The sequence below is a fragment of the Gracilinanus agilis genome, chromosome 2 (genome assembly GCF_016433145.1).
Source record: "Gracilinanus agilis isolate LMUSP501 chromosome 2, AgileGrace, whole genome shotgun sequence".
NCBI lineage: Eukaryota > Metazoa > Chordata > Mammalia > Didelphimorphia > Didelphidae > Gracilinanus > Gracilinanus agilis.
This window is the reverse complement of record NC_058131.1, coordinates 97964721-97980307: the sequence shown is the minus strand read 5'-3', so window position 1 is coordinate 97980307 and position 15587 is coordinate 97964721. Positions and strand designations below refer to the sequence as shown.

Sequence of the window (15587 nt, the reverse complement as noted above, 5' to 3'; positions counted from 1 at the left end):
AAAAAAAAATTTTAACTTCAAGGTATTGGGAGTTTCCTTTGTTTTCCATAAAATTTAGCCTTCCATATAAAAAGAGGATCAGAAAGTTGCCAATCCCTTATTACTCAATTCTTATTGACCAGTCAAGGGTTGCTAGAAACCAATACATTCTACAAAGTAGGGATATTAAGTATTTAATAAGTTTATCACCTGAAAAGAATTTGCCTTTAAAAGAGGAGGCTAGACAGGATAATGCTCACCACCATCACCACCACCACCACCTCAAATCTGAGGATTTTAGTGACCTACAATAGAGCAATATTGAATGATGACAACTGACATAACTAACTTTAGGCTTCATGAAGAGAGAGGCATAGCTTCTAGCAATGAGGCAATCATAATCTGCTGCCATCTGGCCTGGAAGACTACATCAAGAGTATTGGATTCAACTCTTGGCACCATATTTTAAGAAGTTCAATGATAAACCAGAGATGGCCCAGAGGTATCCTGGTTGAAAGAACTGGAAATGTTAACCTAAAGAAGAAAATTCTTCTGGGGCAAGGGGGCAGGGGGGCATACTTTTTGTGTTTGAATGTTTGAAGAACTATAGTAGGAAAGAGACATTAAACTTGGTATTTTTGGCCCTAGAAAACAGAACTAGTAGACATAAGTGGAAGTTGCAAAGAATCAAATTGAAACCTGATATCAGAATAATCTTCCTAATATTTAGAGCTGACTAAGTGGAATGGGCTGCCTCTAGGCCATAGTGATTTTCCTTCACTGAAGATCTTCAAGCAGAAAACATATTTTTAGTATGTTTTCAAAGTCATTTATTTTCTCACATATGGGTTGGAATAGGTAGCCACTGAGGAAACTCTGGTTCTGATTCTATGAATCTAATCCAGGAATCATATGGAGAGTTTTAGCAAGAATTGACTGTGGAAGAAAAGATTGAAGTAAAGAAGTCTTTTTGCACTATATATCTCATCATGTAAGAAGCTACTTCATCTGTTTATGCATAACTAATGACAGCTTTGGTGCCCAAACAAGGAGAAATAGATTAATGGGAAGAGAGAGAGAGAGAGAGAGGCAAGATGACCCAGAACAGATAGCACCTAAGCTAAACTATCACAAAATTCCCTTCCAAACATTCAAAGTAATGCCTCAATGGGGATAGCTAGGTGGCTCAGTGGATAGAGAGACAGGTCTGGAGACAGGAGGTCCTAGGTTCAAATCTAGCCTCAGACACTTCCTAGCTATGTTTCCCTGGGCCAGTCACTTAACACCCATTGCCAATCCTTTAATACTCTTCTACCTTACAACCAATACATAGTAGTAATTCTAAGGTGGAAGATTAGAATTTTTTTAAAAAGAATAGTGCCTTATATCTAATTCTAGAGTGGTACAATCAACAAAAGTCTGGTGTGAGATATTGCTCTAGTCCAACATGACTGAAGATGTCTGTAGAAGTTTATGACACAAGTATGGGAGTCATCCTGGAGCATAGTCTATGTAGCAGTAATACCAGTAGCAGGACTTAAAGGCAACTATGACAAAAATAGCAACTTGCAGAGGTGATAAAGGGATCACTAGCAAATGATCAGAAATTGATTAAAGAGGACCCCATTGCTGACACTGAGTGCAGGAACTTGTTTTATTGCCCATATGTAACACTAGGCCATAGATCCAGGGTGAAGAGGAGCAAAAATGCTTGAAAGTACAGAAAAACAAGAAGCCTGGTCACAGTTCTAAGACCAAGCAGAGTATTAGAATTTGCAGCTACAGGGAAAAAAGGTCCCTTCCTGAGTAAATACCAGAGCACAGTCCAGGAGAGCAATGACAATAGCTCTCCTTGAATAGTACCACCTTAGAAGTACCAAAAACTTACTAGATTCCCAGAACTAGCTCTGAAAACAAGAGCACAAAAAAGCCTAAATCTAGGACCAATTTTCCCTTCACACCAGGAATAGAGCCCATCTTTAATGTGAAATTAAAAGTTAAGAAATAGTCAATAAAATGAGCAAACAAAGGGAGAAAAAAGAATTTAACCATAAAAAGCTACTATAGAGACAGAGAAGATCAACACACAAACAGTAGAAGACACCAATGTTAAAACAACTAAAAGAAAATCTTCAAATTTAAAATATGAATTGGGTACAAGATCAATAACAATTCCTTGAAGATTTCAAAAAAAATATTTTAAAAAACAGATAAGAGTGGAAAAGGAAAAATTGGGGGAAGAAATAAATGTGATATAAGAAAATTATAAAAGTCAATAGTTTGGTTAAAAAAAGTATAAAAATACAGGAAAAAATACCAACTTAAAAACACAGAATTTGCGAAATAGTAAAAAGCATAAAAATTCACTGAAGAAAAGAATTCCTAAAAAGCAGACTTGCCCAAAAATTCACTGAAGAAAAAAAACTTCCTAAAAACAGATGTGGCCAAATGGAAAAAGAGACAAAAAAGTCAACAAATAAAATACCTACATCCCTTCCACATCATGACTTTCTCCATTGTGGTTTCAATATATCACAGGTCCCCTTAAGGAATTAAATGGAAATTTGGGGGGATATTTTGCAGAAGTCACAGATGACAAGTAAAAGCATGCCAAAAAATTTTAAAAACTCATAAAGGTATGAAATGTATGCATAATGTGAATGATATTATATAACATTAATATATTTTATCTTTTAATACCATAAATATATGCAATTCCTTTTTTAAGGTTAAAATAATTTAAAATTAAAGTTTATGAAAAGAACATGAAAGCTTAGTAACTCATAAATGCATATAAGGGGTTGTAAACACTTCATAAAAGAAAAAGAAAAAAATCAGACTTCTTCTATGGTTCAAAGGGAGGGACAAAATATTTTATACAGATTTCCCAGATAATGAGGACAGCACACCCCTGACCCCTGTAATGTGGAAGGGATTATAAGGGATTATCTAAAATTCCTTAAATATTAGAATTGACTATCTGGAAGATAATGACTCCATGACACATCAAGAAACGGACAAACAAACAAACAAAAAGTCAAAAGAATGAAAGTATAGAAAAAACTGTAAAATATCTCATTGGAAAAACAATTAACCTGGAAAAAAGATCAAGGAAAAACAATTTAAGAATTATTGGATACCTAAAAGCCATGATCAAAAAAAGAGCATAGACATTACCTTCCAAGAAATTATCAAGGAAAATTGCCTTGATATCCTAAAACCAGAAGGTAAAATACAAATTGAAATAATTACACTATCACATCCTGAAAGAATCCCCAAATGGAAACTCCCAGGAATATTTAGACAATTTCCAGAGTTCCCAAGTCAAGGAGAAAATATTTTAAGTAGCCAGAAAAAAATAATTCAAATATCATGGAGCCACAGTCATGATCACATAAGATTTAGTAGATTCCAAATTAAAGTAGTGGAGGGCTTAGAATATAATATTCCAAAATGTAAAGGAACTAGAATTACAACCAAGGATAACCTACTCAGCAAAACTCAGTATATTCTTTCAGGAGAAAAAAAATGTATATTTCATGAAATGAAGAATTTCAAGCATCCTGAAAAATATGCCAGAGTTGAATAAAGTATGTGACATTCAAACATAAGAATCAATAGAAACAAAAGGGGTAAACATGAAAGTGTAGTCATAAAGGACTTCATACAATTAAACCTCCTATATTAAAAGATGATATTTGACTCCAACAACTTTATCATTATTGGGATAGTAAGAAGAAATATATATAAACAGAGGGCCTGGGAATATATTGGAAATTATCTCCAAAAAATAAAACATGCAATAAGAAGAGAGGTGTACTTGGAAAAGGAAGAACAGTAAGGAAAAATAAAGAAATTATTTCACAAAAAAAAAACACCAAATGACAAAGGATCCAAATTCTTAAAGGAAAAGTTAAATGGGTTGCAAGAGTTAATAGACAAAAATATCTGTACAACTGGGTGACCTCAACTTTCTCCCCTCAGAATTAGATGAAGCTAACCTTAAAATACATGAGAAAAAAATTATGGAGATGTATAGAATTTTAGAAAAATTAATATGATAGACCTCTACAGAAAATTGGATAGACATAGAAAGTAATATACCTTTTTCTCAACTGTATATAACATACAAAAATGATCATTTATTACAGCATAAAAATCTCACAAAGAAATACTTAAAAGTGGAAGTATTATATATATATATATACATATATATGTATATATATATAATATTTTTCAGACTATAACACAATAAAAATTATATTTGATAAAATACCTTGGAAAGTAAATAATATAATCCTAGAGAATGAATGGGTCAAAGATCAGAGAAACAATCAATTATTTCATTAAAGAAAAAAATGACAATAATAAGACAACATTCCAAAATTTGTGGGATCTATTTGAAACTATTCTTAGGAGAAAATTATTTTCTCTACATGATCATATTCACAAAATATGAGCAAATCAATAAATTGAAAGTACAATTTTAAAAAAACGTTGAAAAAGAACAAATTTAAAATCCTCAGTTAAATACCAAATTGGAAATCCTGAAAATCAAAGGAGAAATCAATAAGATTGAAAGTTGTAAAAATACTAAACCAATAAATAAAACTAGGAACTGATTTTATTCTTTTAAAAAACAGAGAATAGGTAAACCATTTGTCAACTTGATTTTTTAAAAGGAAGAAACCAGGGCAGCAGAGTAGCTCAGTGGATTGAGAGCCAGGCCCAGAGATGTGAGGTCCTAGGTTCAAATTTGACCTCAGACACTTCCCTGCCATGTGACTCTTGGCAAGTCACTTAACCCCCACTGCCTAGCCCTTACCACTCTCCTGCCTTGTATTGTATATTGGCTCCAAAACAGAAGATAAGGGTGTTTTTTAATCAAATGAATAAATAAAAAAGAAACCAAATTATTATTTAAAAGTAAAAAGATGAATATATCACCAATGAAAATTAAACAATTAGAACCTATTTTGTCCAATTATACATCAATAAATCTAACAATATAAGTGAGTGGATTTACAAAAATATATCCTCCAGGTTAACAGTAGAGGAAATTAAGTACTTAAATAACCCTATCTTAGAATAAAAATTGAAAAAGCCATAAATGAGCTCCCTAAGAAAAAATCCCAAGGACCAGATTGATTCACAAGTGAATTCTATCAACTACTTAAAGTACAATTAATTCCAATACTATATAAACTATTTGGGAAAATAGATGAAGAAGGAATTCTACCAAAATCCTTCTCTGACACAAAAATAGCTGAGACCTAAAGCAGGAAGAGCAAAAGCAGAGAAAGAAAATTATAGAACAATCATCTTATGTGATATGTAGTATTATATTCTATTTAATAATATTCTTAAGGAACCCCAGAGAATCAACTAAAAAACTAGTAAAAACAATTAAGAACTACAGCAAAGTAGCAGGATATAAAATAAACCAACACAAATCATTAGCATTTCAATATATTACCAACAAAATCTAGTAAGAATAGATACAGAAATTCCACTTAAAATAACTCTCCACAATATAAATTATTTTTAAGTCTACCTTCAAGACAAACCCAATTGCAAAACACTTTTTGCACAAATAAAATCAGGTCTAAAAAACTGGATAAACATTCATTGTTTATGGTTGGACTCAGCCAATATAATAAAAATGACAAGTCTGTCTAAACCAATTTATTTATTCAGTGCCATACCAATGAAACTATTAAAAAATACTTCATAGAGCTAGAAAAATAATAAAATACATTTGATTGAACAAAAGGTCAAGAATATCAAGAGATTAATGAAAAATTGAGAAAGGCAGCCTAGTCTTAACAAATTCCAAATTTCAGTGAAATAAATTAGGTACACAATACAGACTAATACATGACCATAATAATCTAATATTTGATAATCCCAACAAGCCAAATTTTGGGGACAAGAAACTCACTATGTGACAAAAAAATTCTGAGAAAACTAGAAAGCAGTTTGGCTGAAATTAGGAATAAATCAATCCACATAGGAATAAATATGAATTTATTAAATCAAATCACACCATACACCAAGATAACATCAAAATGAATGAGTACATGATTTAGACATAAAGGGTGAGAAAATTAGGGAAGAATGGAAAATTTCATCAGTAATATCCATGATTAAGGGAAGAATTTATGACCAAACAGGAGATAGGGAAGATTATGAAAAGCAAAATACATAATTTTGATAACATTAAATTATAAGTCTTTGCACAGGCAAAACCAATGAAGCCAAGATTAGAAGGAAAGCAGGAAATTGGAGGGGTGAGGGTGGGGTGTTTACAGCAAATTTCTCTGACAAAAGCTTCATTTCTCAAATATGTAGAGAACTAAGTCAAATTTATGAGAATATGAATCATTCCACAATTAATAAATTGTCAAAATAGATGAACATGCATTTTTCCTGAGAAGAAATCAAAGCTATCTCTACTCATATAAAAAAGGTTGTAAGTCACTATTGATTGGAAAGAACTAATTTAAATCAGCTCTCTGTAGCCACCTCACACCTATCAGAATGGTTAGTATGACAAAAGGAAAATGGCAAATTTAGAAAGTTATGTGGAAAAATAATAACACTCATGTACTGCTGGTGGAATTATAAATTAATTTAACATTTCTGGAGAGTAACTTGAAACTATGCCCAAAGGGCTATAAAATTGAGCATACATTTTGACCTAGCAATACCACTACTTGGTGTATTTCCCAAAAAAAAAAAAAAAAGGAGAAGAAAAATTACTTTTATGTACAAAAATAATTATATTGACTCTTTTTGGGTGGCAAAGAATTGGACATTTAGAGAATGTCCACCAATTGGAGAATGGCTAACCAAGTAGTAGCATATGATTATGTTGGAATACTATTTTGCTAAGAAATGACAAGGAGAACAGTTTCAGAAAAATCTGTAAGGATTTATATAAACTCATGCAAAGTGAAGTGAGCAGAACAAAGAGAACATCATGCAGTAATGGCAATATTACACTCTGATTAACTGTGAATGATTTAGTTATTCTGATCAAGATAATGATCCAAGAAAATTCCAAAGGATTTATGATAAAAAAAATTCTGTCCATCCCCAGAGGAAGAACTATAATGTGTAATATTAGTGAATATTGAAGTATAATTTTTTCATGTTTTTTCTTGCTTTTGGGTGCAAAATGGCTAATATGGAAATATGTGTTGCATAATTTCATATGTATGATCTATATCATTCCTTGCATTCTCACTGGGTCAGGGAAGAGCAGGAGGGAGAGAATTCAGAACCTAAAAAATTTCTAATTGAATATTAAAAATAAATAATAAAAGTTGAAAAACAAGCTAAAAGAAATTAATGAACTATTCTGCAGGCTTATCCAAAAAAAAAAAAGAAGAAGAAGAAGAAGATAGAATAAGAAATGGTTCTGTGAATTATGGAAAGGATTCAATTGCAAGAAAGTTGAATAGAGACAAAACAGAAGATGAATATTAAAGGCACAGAAAGAATCAGTGTGATTGGTGGTCAAAATCTACACAAAATATTAATAGGAAGTTGTAAATAGAGGAGTCTCAAAAATTAGAGTATCATGGTGAGGATTGTGTCAAGGTCAGTGTTAGAGACCAGAGCAGAACAGCTACAACAGGATCACTGTGTCAAAAAAAAGCCAAGAACTAGCAACTAAATGGCCCACGATTTGCCAGGATTAGTCTGTTCCCTGGAAAGGGTCTTTTTTAAAAAGCAGTCTCCTCTTCTTGCTTCTTAAAGGACCAATGCTGCCAGATGGCAGGATGCATGGGCATATTTGCCAAACTGCACAGAGACCAGCTGTGGAGATGGCAATGATAAACCTTCCTTTGCTAGAAAGATCTTTAACACGGGGGAATTAGCCGAGAAAATCCTCAAATGGCAGCGATGTGAGGTCTCTGCAAGTCCATGTATGGGAAGAAGTGACCCTGCAGATAAATTGCAGGCTGTCATTTGCAAATGTTCAGTTCATCCTTCTTTACTGCAGCCAGGTGATTAAAAAATGAGCTTGACCTCAGACCAAAACCTTGTTTACCAAACTAACATGAGAAAGGTAAAGAACCTCTACAGCCAAAAATATATGAATTTTTTTCTTTTTTAGAGATATTCAAGATAACATCAATATCCAAATGATTGAAAAAAATTCGTTTGCAGGACTAAGTTCTGAAAGTGTGATCCTGTAAGTTTTTTTGAAACAAATATATCATATGTATTTTAATACCACAGTCTCTTCCCAATAAAAAATGCATCTTTCTGACTTGTAACTTTGGCATTCAGCCACTGAAATTATTTTCTTGCTCTATGCAGCTTCTTCATTTCTCATCTTTACATTTCAGAATCACAACATGAAGTCATGTTAATAATTTATAATTCTGTGGCATAATTCAAGTATTTAAAATTGCTCTTTGAATGATGGTCTCCTGTGATGCAACATCTGTTGCAAAGACAGAATAACTCATGCATCCATAAAGACAGCCATTTCACGGAAAGATGTTCATGGTCTAGATTGGAAAACTGGGAGAAAGGCTGGTCTGAGAAGATAGGGCAATATTTCCTCACAATAATACAGGCCAGCCACTGTCGGGGCTCCTTGCTGAGATCAAAGAGACTTCTCTTGGTAGAAAAATCATGTTTTAAATGAGCTGGCTCCATTTTCTGAATGTTTTGGGGCTAATTTTTTAAATGTATTGTCTTTCCAATGGTGTTATTAACAAGCCACCTTCTAATCTGCTCTACCCGGGCCAGATTTGTAAATAACCTGCTACTTATGGATCCTTAGGGGCCAGGGAACAGCTGCAACCCAAGCAGCCATTGTAGTTATTGGAATATATGAAAGGAAAAGGCTACCTAGGAGCTTAGTGAAGATATTTGGAAGAATGATAAGGTTGCCTAAAAACGTATCATTAGATCCTGGAGTTTGCAATTATACCAGTAAGGAAACAATTTTCTAGCTCTCTTTTAAAATACAAACTTCTAATGACTTTTTAGAAAAATTACAATAAAATAAAACAAGGGTAGACATAGTAAAACTTATGTGGACTATTGCCGCAGCATGACTGGCCTATCTGTTTCCCAGTTTTTCCACTGTTTGATCCATCTTCCAAACTGACAAATAACTATTTATAAGACACGGGTTTGAATACATCTTCTAAAATCTTAAAAGGCTCTTTATTACTTCTGGAATAGAATAAATACAACCTCCTCAGCTTCACATTTAAATCCTTCTATGATATCTTTTGCTTAACTTTTTAAATACTTCATTTTATCCCTCGGTCTTCTTCTTATACTCTTTTTTCAGCCAGACTTGGCTACTTGTAGTTCCTTAAACTCTATTTTTCCTCAGAAGAGCAGGCAGAGAATAGCATACCAGTCCTAGAATTAGGAAGTCCAGAGTTAAAATTTGTCTTCAGATATTTACTAGTTGTGTGACCCTGGACAATATACTTAAATTCTGTCAACCTTAATTTCCTCAATTCTTCCCATTCAAATTCTTTTCTTCCTTCGATACCAACTCAGGTACTATGGATTGTGTATGACTATGTATGTGTATGTGTATGACTCTGCCCATCTCTACCAATTGAAAGTATTCTCCTCTTCCTTCAAAGTAAAGCACATTGACAAGACTGCTCCTTTATCCTCACTACATTTGATTTTTAGTTATCATTTCTTCATGCCCCTACCCAATCTCTCCTATTAGATTATAATCCCCTTGAAGGGGACTGAATTAATTTCTATCCTTCCATCGTAAAAAATGGTTTTATTGTGATATAGCCCTTGGGCAAGTTCAACCTAGACACAAATACAATGGCAATTGTTTTCCATCCTACTTAGGGAAAAGAGGAAACTAATGGAATACAGGAACTGGAAAGTAGAGGGTATTTTGTTGTTTTTTACTCCACATGGGGAAAGATGAATATTAGTCCAAGCAGTGCTGAGCTGAGAGGTTTAAGTCCTTCTAAGCACAGTCTTTAGGATTTGAAAAAAAATATCTGGGGTAGTTTCCTAGCAAATTTGGTCTATTTCAGCCTGCTTCCAGATCATCTCCATCCCTAAAAGATACGATGAGGCAGATTCTCCTTGCAAAGCAATCTCATCTTGGGTGGAGGCAGGCAGGCACCCTTAAAAAGCTACATCTCATTTTTTTAAAAACTATTGGTATATAGGGGGCAGCTGGGCAGCTCAGTGGATTGAGAGCCAGGACTAGAGATGGGAGGTCCTACATTTGAATCTAGCCTCAGACACTTCCCAGCTGTGTGACCCTGGGTATGTCACTTGACCCCCATTGCCTACCCTTACCACTCTTCTGCCTCAGAGCCAATACACATTATTGACTTCAAGATGGAAGGTAAGGGTTAAAAAATTAAAAAAAAATATATTGGTATATTGCTGGGTCAGTGGCAGCCATGTGGCAAGAAAGACTTGATGTAGGTAGGCCACTAATTCAGAGTCTCCTGAACCATAAAAATGCTCCCTGGTAGTAAGTTAGGCATTAATTCTCCTAGGTCAGGGGGTTATATTTTGGCAAGTTATTACTTTTCTGCTCTAGTGATTTGAAAGAGCTAATGACTAATTTACACTCTAGGGAATATCTGGTTGGGGCAAACTGGCCAATTTGCCAGAATGTCTCAGAAAGTAAGTTACTCCATGCTACCAATTTTTCCATCGTTTAGGAGGGGATAAGTGATATGGATGAATTCATTAATTTAATTTCAAAATGTTCAAAGATTCCTTTAAAATCTGAGTTAATGAGTTTCTTTTTAGATGTGTCATTCTTAAATTTCTCATTAGGATAAAAAGATAATCAGTTTAGAACTGGGAAGAACCTTCATAAGCCATTTTATCTAAGAAATTTCACCTTACGGATGAAGAAACTGAGACCAAGGGAAGAGAAGTGATGAGAATTTGAACTCAGTTCCTCTACCTCGAAATCCAATATTCTTTCTGCTGTCACACAAGAACACTAAACACCACAGTATAATTTACATAAGGAAGAGGCATTCGAGATCTCATCTAAATCCCTGATTTTACAGTGGAGAGAACTAAAGCCTTTAGAAAGGAAGTGATATTTAATAAGCAATAAATAGCAAAAGGGATGTTCACTCCCATCCTCCCATTCCAATTTAGTTAGAAGCACTGTCAGAAAATGGAAAAGCCCTGGGTTTGAAATGTAGGCACTACTTTTTTCACTTCCTAGGCCTTTCTATATGTTAAATGGTATACTCTGACTCTATTTCTCCTGGCAAGGCCTATTTGATACCCCTTAATATCCTGAAAGGAAGGGGAAATGTTACTTTTGGCTTGAGCCATCACAGCTGTGTTCCCCAACTAGTGACTACTACATAAATTCCATTTAAATGTTTAACATCAGATAATTTTTAGGAAGCAATATTTACTTCCAAGATATATTAAGAATAGATATGGGGCAGCTGGGTAGGTAGCTCAGTGGAGTGAGAGTCAGGCCTAGAGACAGGAGGTCCTAGGTTCAAACCCGGCCTCAGCCACTTCCCAGCTGTGTGACCCTGGGCAAGTCACTTGACCCCCATTGCCCACCCTTACCAATCTTCCACCTATGAGACAATATACCGAAGTACAAGGGTTTAAAAAAAAAGAATAGATATATGATCACTTTCTCCAACATTTCAGGGACATAATTTCCCCTGACATGTCCTCATTCTCTGGGAGGTAGAGCAGAACTGACCTGAAACCTAGCTCAAATCCTGCATAGCACTGATTCTACCAAGTTCATGACCAAAGAAAGTCCGCCATCTTCTTCTGGATTAGATTCCAGATAATTACTTTTTTTTTTCTGAAAGCATTGGTGAAGAGCTGACTGAAACACTCAGCCAAGATTACTAGATTCCTAAATTTCATATTCCTGGTCTTTGAAACTCCCTAGGTTGGAGCCCCTACTCCCTAATACTAAACCAAAAAAGAATCAAGAAAAATCCAAATTGTTCTAGCTTTTGGGGGGTGGGGAGGAGAGCAGGCAGCATATAACCTGAGGAGGGGAAAAGCTCATGACTCTTCATTTTACTTAATGGGTCTTACTATACCCTATGAATGAAGGTGTCATCTTCTCCCCTCAGTATGAAAACAGCAAAGAAAAAGATGGCCAATGTTGCCTCAAGCCTTTTTGAAGCCCACAGTTCCAGGTATGCATTCATTAGAACGAGACTCCTCTCAACATGTTAGACTAAGTGGAACCAGTTATTGGATGCCCAAGCATGCTCCAGTCAACACAATTTTCTTAGGCAAAGCTCCCAAGAGTCTTCCACATGAAGGTGACATATTAGGAAGCTAATGGGGGTCACCCATGGACCGGACTCTCATTGCATGCAAAATGGAAAAAAAATAAGAGGGATGCACTAGATGTCCTGTATGGTCTCATCCATACTGAATCCATGATTGTTTCCACCATAATATGCTGACTCTCTTAATTGACCCAGAAGGGGGAGAGCCTTTCCAACTGCTCAGATTACCAGGTAGAAAGTAGTCCTTTGAAAATGAATGTGTTGGGGGCAACTGTGTAGTTCAGTGGATTGAAAGCCAAGCCTAGAGATAGGAGGTTCTAGGTTCAAATCTGGCCTCAGATGCTTCCTAGTTGTGTGACCCTGGGCAAGTCACTTAACTCACATTGCCTAGCCCTTACCACTCTTCTGCCTTGGAGCCAATATACAATATTGACTCTAAGAAGATAAGGGTAAAAAAAAAAAGAAATATAAATGAATATGTTTCTTGAAGATCATCCCTCAGACAAGCTTACTTTATTAACTAATAAGGCATGATTATACAGAGGAATTGATGACTGATTGAGGGGCACAAGATGTGGGTAAAAGAATGAGTCTTTAGGTTAATCTCTTTATTTCCTACATTTTCCAGTTCATGTCCAGATCAGTCTAGAAACAGAGGGCTATGGTAGAGATGACTCAGACACCCCTAGTCACCCTGGCTCAGATTCATCTTGTTAGCACAGTCAATGTCTTCCTACCTCTTCTCATCCTCCCTCCAAATCCCATCCCTCACTTCCCCCTACTCTGTAAATTTATTTCACTTCTTCTCAGTTTAACCCAGAATCTTTCTCAGACCTCCAATAAATAGGTCACTGGGATGGGGCGTTTTGCTAGATTGTGGTGGAGTGGGGGGATTGATACTTACAGTTTGTCTGACATTTTAATTAAATCATTCCTCCCTTTTCCCCACAGATAGGCTTGTTGCCTAGCTTTATCATGGTTGAGAGGAATGAGTCAGTGAGGGAAAGTAGAAGCAAAATAATTTTTCATCATCTCAATGCTCTGAGCCAATGGCTACGAAGTGTAAGCACCACAGGACTGACAAGGATGTCTCTCAGCACCTCACATGGCAGGCACATCCTCTGCATGTATAATACAATAGAGCCAGAACAACAGTGCCCACCACTTTATAAATGCCATCTGCTCTCCCGATGCTGCTGCACCTGAGGGTATCTTTTTATTTATGCCTCTAATCACAGCCCTCTGATCTTGCCCCTGATACCTCCAAGTCTGAAGCCTCTGACTCACTTGAAATGCCTGTGAATAGGAAGAATCTCATTATTGGTTTTTAAATGCTTGCTTTATTGCAGATGGCTGAATAAGAATGGAATTCAAAAGATACAGAACCAGGCATTCAATGGAACCCAACTGGATGAGCTGTGAGTAGTCTTACCTGGTCTTCCAGACCACTTTGAGGGAAATGGTTCTGCTGGCACTGATATTTACTGGTATTAGTCTGATCCTTTTTTCATCTGCTCAACCCTTTGAAGGAACCTAAGTGATAATAGTAACCTGGAAGACTTACCTAATGACATTTTCCAAGGAGCCAATGGACCAGTCATTCTGTAAGTAGTTACTCTTTCCACTTTGTTCATTAGTTCTGAAATGGAGGGCACCATCAAAGGCCATAAAATAGCACAAAGTCTATGCAAAGGCTTCTGGGAATATTTTGAGTCTGTCTCAAAACAAGTACAAGTCTTAAAGTACAGTGTATATTCATGTAATATACATATCTATAAATCTTAGATATATAATTTATATTCACAATATACACATGCAATATGTATATAAACCTATGTAGAATATACATATATAATAGCACATGGATGTATATATGTATTGATAGATATACTGTATATATAATATTACATGTATTGTAATATATGTGTGTTGTATAAAAATAAAGGAATATGTGTACATAATTTATATGGATATAGATATACATGTATACACATATTTTTTACCTTTGGAAACTAAGTGATGCGGTAGATAAAAGACTAAACCTGGAGTTAGAAAAACTAAATTTAAATCCTGCCTCAGATACCTTCTAGCTATGTGAACAGAGCAAATTATTGAAACTTTATCTACCTCATCTACAAAACAGCAAGAAAATCCCAAGGTTATTTAATTAGATAATGTTTATTATAGTACTATATGAATTCTAGCTAGTAGTAGTAGTAGTAGTAGTATTTTAAAATTCTTAGCTTCTGTGTAATGGTAAGGGCTAGGTAATGGGGGTTAAATAACTTGCCCAGAGTCATACTGCTAGGAAGTATCTAAGATCAGATTTGAATCCAGGACTTTCCATCTTCAGGTCTGCCTCTAGCCTCTGAGCCACCTAGTTATTCCCTATGACTATTATCATTACAGATAATTACCCTTCAAAGAAAGGATACTGACTCTTTTTCTCCACCTATATACCTTACTCTGACCAACTTTGGAACTCCGCAGATTTCCACTAATAATCTAAAACATGAATACACTGATTTTTTTACACTCATTGCCTATCAAAAAGCCCAAATTCCTTAGCCTGTCATTCAAGGTCCTCTACAGACTGGCACCTATCTATTTCTCCAACCCATTCCCTTATTCCCCTATATAAACTCTACATTCCAACCAAATACTTATCCATATTTCAGCATATGGAATCTCATTCAACTCCAACACTTCTATTCATGGTTTGCCTCTCACATGAAATGTTTGTTTTTCTCCTCTTCACTGCTCCAAGTGCTACCCTTCTTTTAAGGACCAGCTGCTCAAGCTCTACCTTCTCCATGAAACCTTCCTTGAATGCTGAGCTCATAGTATTTAATAAATGCTTGTTAAATGACTCATTACCTGATTGACCTTGATCCTCAATGATCACTTTATATTCTCAACTCCTATAACAATATTTTATCCATACTATTCAATTTTATCACATTTAATAAAAAGAAGCATGTAGTGCTGGAATTTAGGTTAGGAGACATCTCTGGGCCTGGCTCTCAAACCACTGAACCACCTACTTGCCCCCTATAGTACTCAATTTTAAAACATGTAACAGAAGCTGGATGTATTTGATGTGGAAATGAGCTACCTCTGCCTTGAACTAGATAGAATAAACAAAGCAATTAATCCATTAGAAATCACTTACAAGGCAATCAGACTTCAAGAACCTATCCTTCATGACTTTCAAAGAAAGGGCAGCCTATTTTGTTCCTATTAAAGGAGCAGTTTATTAATTCTGGGTAGTTCAGATCAGAGTTGATAGTAGTACTAATGGGATTTTATAACCTTCTTCCCCAGTAAGCAGCA

At 35.2% G+C, this 15587-nt stretch overlaps 1 protein-coding gene across 1 annotated transcript in view; it reads left to right on the top strand.

Moving 5' to 3' along the window:
• The window catches only part of FSHR (follicle stimulating hormone receptor), a 291199-nt gene that overhangs the window by 224154 nt on the left and 51458 nt on the right, over positions 1-15587 (top strand). The window contains exons 7-9 of the mRNA XM_044659472.1: positions 8105-8182; positions 13604-13672; positions 13784-13858. Of these exons, the coding sequence (XP_044515407.1) occupies positions 8105-8182; positions 13604-13672; positions 13784-13858 (222 nt within the window). The remainder of the gene's footprint in view (positions 1-8104; positions 8183-13603; positions 13673-13783; positions 13859-15587) is intronic.